We start from the raw sequence: 8,047 nt of genomic DNA, 5'->3' as shown, positions 1-8,047 counted from the left end.
TAATTTTAAATTCGTGTTTTGGAGGGGGTGGGGGTGGAGGGGATTTGCAGAATCGATACTAGTGACGTTGGAATATTCGAAGATTATAGATGATAAACACTGCATCATAAAGTAAGCTTGCCCAAAAAAATAAAAAAATAAAAACATTCACCTAATGTGATATGATAGAAGGAAATAAAGTTTATCTAAGGAATCCCCAACTTTCCATCCCAGCCGATCTCCTTTTTGGATCGAGGCCAGACGATCCAAAAATAATGACTGTGACCAAGAATAGGATTTATTTTGCATAAATTTGAACTTATTGTTGCATGATTAGGAGAAATAAAATTAACTCATAAAAATATGACCATCTATTTGTCTAATAAGTACTAGACTAGTAGAAGGATTAGTTTATTTATTAAATCAATTCATTTCAAATAGTCTATTTGTTCACCAACCAAATCATTAAATGGATTACATTATTATCCCCCTCACCCCTTTTTATTTTTTTGTCTGACTCACTTGGTTTGGAGGGTAGTCCACAGATGACTCATGATTCATCCCCTCAATATCTTCTGAGTCGAGTTTATCGTATAAGGATTATGTTATCTGCAGGCTGTGTACTTACACGATGAAGGTTTACCCGATGCTCACCACAGAATGCACAATCAAGGCAGAGGCTGTGAAACTACAGCGGGTTATCTGGTTAGAAAAAGAAAAAAAAAAACTTACCCCCATTAATCTAGACTAGGAATGGGGACAACAGTGCAGCGAAAACTACTTCATTTAGGGCAGGCGCTAGATGTTTATTTTTTTGTAAGTAATTCGAAGATGAAAAAGCAACAATCCGTCCCTGTAATTAACGATTCGTAAACAAACAAAAAGTACAAGATAATTAAAAGAGCAACAAACAGAAAATACAGATCGGAGTTTGATTAACCGGCATAAACATGGACGCCAACGGCAATAAGTAAGATAGTGATGAGACCAAAGTAAATGACGGCATGTACCAAAATAGCAGCGCCGCTCGTTTGCATCCCGCCGAACTCCACCACTTTTCCACGGCTAGGTAACTGGAACAACAGCCCCGGCGATAACAGTACGAACAGCACCACCGCTATCAACACCGGTCCCCAATCCGCCATTATAAGTAAATTAATTAGGTTAATTAAACAGTGAGAAAGAGGAAAGAAATTGGGGAAAATGAAAATGAGAACGTCACACGGAAGTAGTGTGCGGGCCAAAAGTGAACAGATTATGAATTTGTTGGAAGTATGAGTTCACTGCCTCGTCATTCGCGCAATTTCAATCTTGGGCTTTGATTTTTGGACGGTGACTTCTCATTCTCCCAATACATTTTTCTTCTTTTAATTTTGGTGACATCATAATTAGATAATCCCTCCGTCCAACAATAGTAAATGTTGAATTATATTTGTTCATTTTATGAAATTAATGTATGATTTTACATTTAGTTTCTAATTTATTCTTATAATTAATTATAGTTATTTTTCAATTAGATTTTTTAAGACGTTGTATTTATTATATTCAAAGAGTGATATAGTAAAATTATTTTTCTATTTATAATTTCTTAAGAAATATGCAAAGTTAACCGTGGACAAGTATTGTTAGACAAAAGAGAGTAATTTCGCTCCCTCAAAATAAGTGTTGTCCCAAAAACAATCACATTCATTGAGTAGGACTATTTATTATATGGATGGATAATTATATTTAATGATTTGGCTTATTAGCCAACTAATAAGCTATTGGTTAGTTCAGTATCATATTAAAAAATAACAGATAGTTGTCGAATGGCTCCATTCTTCCACTTTCACTCATCAATATAGTAATCACCCATCAAATAAAATATTTTTTCTAGTCCTACTTAACTTGGTGATTTAGTAATTGTAAATCACGGTGAGATACATATGAAAGTCTAAATTTTGAGGGTGTCTGCACATAAATATTTACTTATCAAATATATTTACAGTAAAAATGTAACTACAATAATAATTAACGAGTTAACGGTTTACCAAATAAGAAAATTGAGCAATCTGCCCCATCGATAAACCGTTAATTGTAATATTTTGATCCGTTCACCATCCGATAATTCAATAATAAGCCAATTTTGTGGTTGACTTATCGGTTATGATTTGATTTCAAACAACCCTATCATTAAGTAGATATTTCCTCCGTTTCAAATGAGTGTCATCTTAATAAAAATTATGTTCGCTAAGATATTAATAAATATAATATAATTTACTGAATTCTATATACGTTTTGAAAATTTATTATTATTAAAAGGATGAAGTATAAAAATATGATCTGAAAAATATATTAATTTTTTTTAAAAAAAGTTCTAAGATACATTTGGGAGTAGAAAGTTAAAGTTACCATAAAGATGGACATTATCTTTAAAATCACATAAAGGCACCTTCTTGAGTCTTGACCAAATATCTTCCACTCAAAACTTGGGACGAATCACCGATACAGCTTTTTAAGGGGTCGTTTTGGTTTGAGGAAAAGTTTTTGTTGGAATTAGTTAGATATATTGCGATTATTTATATTAAGGAAAGTGCTAAATAATCAGAAATTTTGGTCATAATTTGGTCAGAAAATTTAAAAAATTAAATATTTTTTTTATTTTAAAATAAACTGATTTTTTTTTAGTTAAAAGGTATTAAAGTTAATAGGATAAAAATATTTTAAAAAGTAAAATAACATAGATAAAATATCATTTTGACCAAAAAGATTTTTCCTTATATTAATAGAGTATTAGTTTTTATTGATTGTTTAAATTATAGTATTAGAAATGATATGTTTTCTTTTTATAATTTTTAAGAAAAAGTTCTTTGTTACAAAAGTATCATCATCCTTATATAATTCTTTCACATGGTATAAATAATCTTTTCACGTCGAATATGTATTATTATTTTTTGACAAAATTTAGATTGATATGATTTTTAAAAAAATATGAACTTATGAATCAAGTTTTATATTATTAAAAAAATTGAAATGCAACTTGAAATTTAAAATCATACTTTTAGAGGATTCAAGATTTGAATTGCAATCATAATATATAAATAATCATTGACTTTAAATCAGAACTTCAAATTCTATAACTAAACGCCTAATAAATTATTCATTTTGGTACAAGGGCAAACATGATATGTAGCCCAAAGTCGATCTGGGATAAGGCCATTCCTGCAAATTATGGGCCACGTTAGTATATATGTATCTGTGGGCTTGAAAAATTATTTTGAAGGGAAAATTGTATGAAATAGCAAATTATTAATTTAAATTAAATGTTATAGTCATAGTTTATTTTATCTGTAATTCGCAGTAAACATTCCTTTTTTTGCCATCTGATTCGGTATATAATTAGCCATTTTCGGTATACAATTAGCCATTTTATACATTTCGGTATAAAATATATAGGGATAAAGGTCTGAAAAATACCTCAACTTTGGTCGAATTTGTTGTTGCGATACTAAACTTTAATGAGGACCTATTACCTCCCTAGACTATTTAATACCGTATTTTAAACATATATATTTGCCCAGGTGGACATAAAAAATAATGCAAAATTATAAATAGTAATGTATCCACGCTGGCACATATATACCTTTAAAATACACTATTAAATAGTTCAGGGGGTAAAAAATACGGTATTAAATAGTCTAGAGAGATAATAGGTCATCATGAAAGTTTAGTATCGCAACAACAAATTTGACCAAAGTTGAGGTATTTTTCAGACCCTTATCCCAAATATATAAAATGCGTTTGTGTTTGTATAAAGTGAGAGAAAAGTATATATAAAAATACAAATACATATATTTTCGTCATATACACTTATAATTATATAAATACAGATCTTATTATACAAATTACAATGTATAAATGCATTTATACAAACTGAACAATTTGTATAAAATTGGATGTATCTAGCGAATTATACAAATCAAAAGCTCCATAACAAACATAAAATTTGTTATGGAGTGCAATTATGCAAACTATAGCTATAACATACAAATATGCTTTTTATGTTTGTTATATGTGAAAGTTGCTCTATTTTGAAAGGATTTGGGGTGGAAATGCAATTTATTGCTCCATAGTTTAGCCGTGTAGGACTGGTCGAATAAGCAATGATAAACTACTTTATCAGACATACATCACTATCATATTTATTACTATTATTATCTCTATTGTCAAACAATTACATATATTATTACTTTTAATATTTTATACCATATATTATTGAAGATATACCCATATTCCTTAAAATTGGGATTGATTAATAATATCCTTAATTTACTCTTTCACTCGTAATCAACCACACTCTCTTACTTCTCCCCTCTCATATTCATCACTCAATTATCTCTTCTCCTTTCTCGTTCAAGAATCTCACCATACAATTTTATTCCAACAATGGCTAATCTACGCTCTTCTTTTCAAGATATCATTACCCTAACAAAATCTCCTAAACTCAAACCTTATTATGTATTGTTCTTTTCTAACGAGACCAAATCGAAATAATTGTTACAAAGAAATAATTCTAAGTTAATTGATGGATCGTCCAAACAATTCACATTCATCGTCGAAGACTCCACAAACTCTTTATTATGTCTTTATCTTTAGAGATAGAGGAGCTTGCCTTAGAAAAAAAACTGTTGATAACTGAATGACGTACAACGCTGCTTACCCTAAGGCTTCAACTCCATCTAACATCAAAGTAAGTTCGGCCAGATCGAGAGAATCTTGATAGACATGATCGAAAGAAGGGGCAACTCTATCTCCATTTTTGCTCATGCATTCGTTAAAGTCATGCTATGGATAACATGGACTATTTTCAACTTTATTTTTGATAAATTTATGTTATATATATCTCTATTAATTAATCGTTTTCGTTGTAGATGGTGACATAGATACAGTGGGGAGAAGGATTAAACATGATTTCTTCGATATGTATCAGAAATTAATGTTATGTATCTCAGTCTCAAAAGTTTTGAGTGTTGTTTTATATCTGATATAAGGACATGTATCTAATAATGTATTTTACATTTCATGTATCTAATTTTGTTTGACATAAGATTTATTATTAGATATATGTGTATCCAAGTTAATTTAATATTGTATCAAGTTTTTTGACAAATGATTTACTATCAGAAACATGTATATCTAATAAGTAGCAATCGTAACTAAGATCTGAGTTGTATTTCTTAATAATGGGATATCTGAACATGTATATGTCCACCATTAAATCTCAAATACACGACTCTTAACAACATAATGATATTCACCATTGCTGAACCATAAAGGCTCAAAATTATTTAAGAAAAATTTCAGGGGAGTGTAAAGTTTGTATTCTCTAAAAAAATTCGAAGTATTTCGATTTTTTTTTTGGAGTTGTAATACTCTAAAAATTTTATACGCGTGATTTCATCCTTAAATCATGTCTTTCAGTTACATTCCTTATTTAAGTACATTTAATTATATGTATTTGGTTAATTATCTAAACACATCAAATACTGAAATACATGTATTCAAGGTCGTACAATCAAGGAGAAAGAAATGTAAACTTTGTTGAATCGCCAAACGAAATGGAAGAATTTTGATTGTTTTGATTTATTTTAGGAGATGTGATATGATCTTTAAAAGTTGTTACAAACGCAATTTACTATTTAATGAAGAGCTTTCAATTATATCACTTAATTAGATACATCTGGTCGCAACAAATACATGTATTCGATGTCCAATTTATGATTGGATTCGTAATAATGAAAACTGAAGAGAAAAAAGATAATAGATACTAAACTAGTGTGATTTCTGTTATTTATATACCCAATAAGCAATAACTCCTCTTTTGTTAAAAAGTCAATACTTAATTTCATTTCATGTCCGAGCATTATTAAGAAAAAAAGGGAAATGGTTGTGTAGATGAATGTGCTACTTCCTCACATTTTGAAGACTTTAATATAAAAAAAGATCCTTGTGAAATATAATATTTTACCACATCAATAAATTTTCAAGAACATTCAATAAATCTTCTCATCTTCTATCTACCCCAGCCTCTGCTGATTTAAGAATATATCACATACAATTACTTTAATTTCAGATATTTCTTTGGAGCATGGCTTTTACGGAGTTTGTGCACGTTATCTTGAATAAGTCATTTACACAAAATTATATATATTTCTTATGTCAAATACAGATATAATTAAAGGGGATAACACATAAAATAAATTTAGTTAATTTTCAACTTGTGCCACATTATATTCAAACAAAGTGTGCTGGTATATATATAAATCCATTTCACATAATTTTAATTAATTCAGTCACATTATTCCTTGAGCAAATTGAAGATTTAGATTGACTTTCTACATTATATTTTCACGTTATAAGAGCATAGAATTATATATTACAGATAATTAAAAGCCGCCAATAAAATAATCAAATAAAGAAGCAACCGTATGTACGAACCTTGCCAACCTTACACCAGCAAGTTGAAGAAAAAGAAACAATATAGTACTCCACTATTTAAGTTTTATCCATTGAGGGGGCTGTATAGTAACTTTACCTAACATCAAGATAGACATTAGTAATATCTAGGGTGATCAAATTGATTGACCATGTGATCTTTTAAATGGTGATTCCTGATTCAAAATCTTCGATATATATTTTCTCTATCATGTGGAGCTTCAATTCATAGTATGGTTTACCTCGATAATACTGAACCAAAATTTAACTCGTGTGCACTCAAAATCACGACTATGGTTTCCTTGTCAACAAAAGATAGAGATTAGTAGTATTAGAGTATTATATAATGTGCAAAACGTATAAAAATGGACAACCATTAGAGAGAAATTAATATTCATATTTAAACCTAGGCAAAGCCTATAAATAGAAGCCTTGATTAGTCTAAAGAAGTATTCACAACTCACAAGCAATAAAACCACACACAACTCAAATATGACAAACTATTTATTCCTCTTATCTCTATTTTTACTTCCCTTTATTGCCTTTTCATCAACTTTCACTTCCCAAAATCCCATCGACTTACCTATTGCTACCAATAAATTAGTACTAGACACCGACGGTAACGCACTCGATCCTCGTGCAAGTTACCACATCGTTTCGATTGGTCGTGGTGCCGCGGGTGGTGACGTGTACCTAGGTCCCTCCCCAAATTCATCTGCACCGTGTCCTGACGGTGTGTTCCGTTACAACTCTGATGTAGGACGACCAATCGGTACACCCGTTAGGTTCATTGATTTTAGTACCGGATCAGGTATTTTCGAAAACCAAGACGTTAACGTTCAATTCGATATTGCAACGTCAAGACTATGTGTTATTTATGCGAATTGGAAAGTGGGAGACTACGATGTATCGCTCGGAGCGCGATTATTGGAGACGGGAGGAACTTTACGACAAGAAGATAGTAGTTGGTTTAAAATTGTGAAAGTATCAGAATCGAGTTACAATTTGTTGTATTGTCCTGGTCCTTTTGTTTGTCCATCTTGCCCTGTTGATGAGTGTCAAGCAGTTGGTTGGGTTATGCAAGATGGAAAGAGACGTTTGTGTCTTGTGAAAGATCAGCCTTTTGGTGTCAACTTTAAGAAAGTCTAGTGAATTAACAATGCTTACTAGACTATGGATTATGTTTTAACATATTGTCTTGCAAAATAAATAAACATGTGATGACTACTATATGAAACTCTGCTAAGTATATTTTAGCTTGGCTTTCTTAATAAATTGTATTTTCTTTTCGTTGACTTTATGTAAGGACCATTTGTCTATGTATTCTTAAGAGATTTGTTTGGTAATTGGTAGGATGTGATTTTCGATAAATCAGGATATCTAATGAGATTAGCTATTATATATATAAGATAACTAATTTCATCGTTTTAGTATAAATAAAAACTATTCATAATCAAACATAGGGTAAAATAATTTATATTTTATCACGAAATATTATCCTTTATCCTATTAATTAAGGTGTTTTGAAAATTAGGGATGTTTCATTCCTATTGTGAAGGAGTATGGACTAATTGATAATGGAGTATAATCACAT

At 30.3% G+C, this 8,047-nt stretch overlaps 2 protein-coding genes across 2 annotated transcripts; one reads left to right on the top strand and one right to left on the bottom strand.

Moving 5' to 3' along the window:
- Positions 1–811: 811 nt before the first annotated feature.
- LOC125859538 (uncharacterized) lies at positions 812–1,286 on the bottom strand. The gene has a single exon (XM_049539306.1). It carries the CDS (start codon positions 1,122–1,124, stop codon positions 915–917), a length of 210 nt encoding a protein of 69 aa, XP_049395263.1. The 5' UTR covers positions 1,125–1,286; the 3' UTR covers positions 812–914.
- Positions 1,287–6,889: 5,603 nt separating this feature from the next.
- Positions 6,890–7,772, top strand: LOC125860797 (serine protease inhibitor 5-like). Its single transcript, XM_049540817.1, has one exon. The coding sequence runs from the start codon at positions 6,946–6,948 to the stop codon at positions 7,600–7,602; it is 657 nt and encodes a 218-aa protein (XP_049396774.1). The 5' UTR covers positions 6,890–6,945; the 3' UTR covers positions 7,603–7,772.
- The last annotated feature ends 275 nt before the right edge of the window (positions 7,773–8,047 follow it).

Source organism: Solanum stenotomum, chromosome 3 (genome assembly GCF_019186545.1).
Source record: "Solanum stenotomum isolate F172 chromosome 3, ASM1918654v1, whole genome shotgun sequence".
NCBI lineage: Eukaryota > Viridiplantae > Streptophyta > Magnoliopsida > Solanales > Solanaceae > Solanum > Solanum stenotomum.
This window is presented reverse-complemented; position numbering and strand designations above follow the sequence as displayed.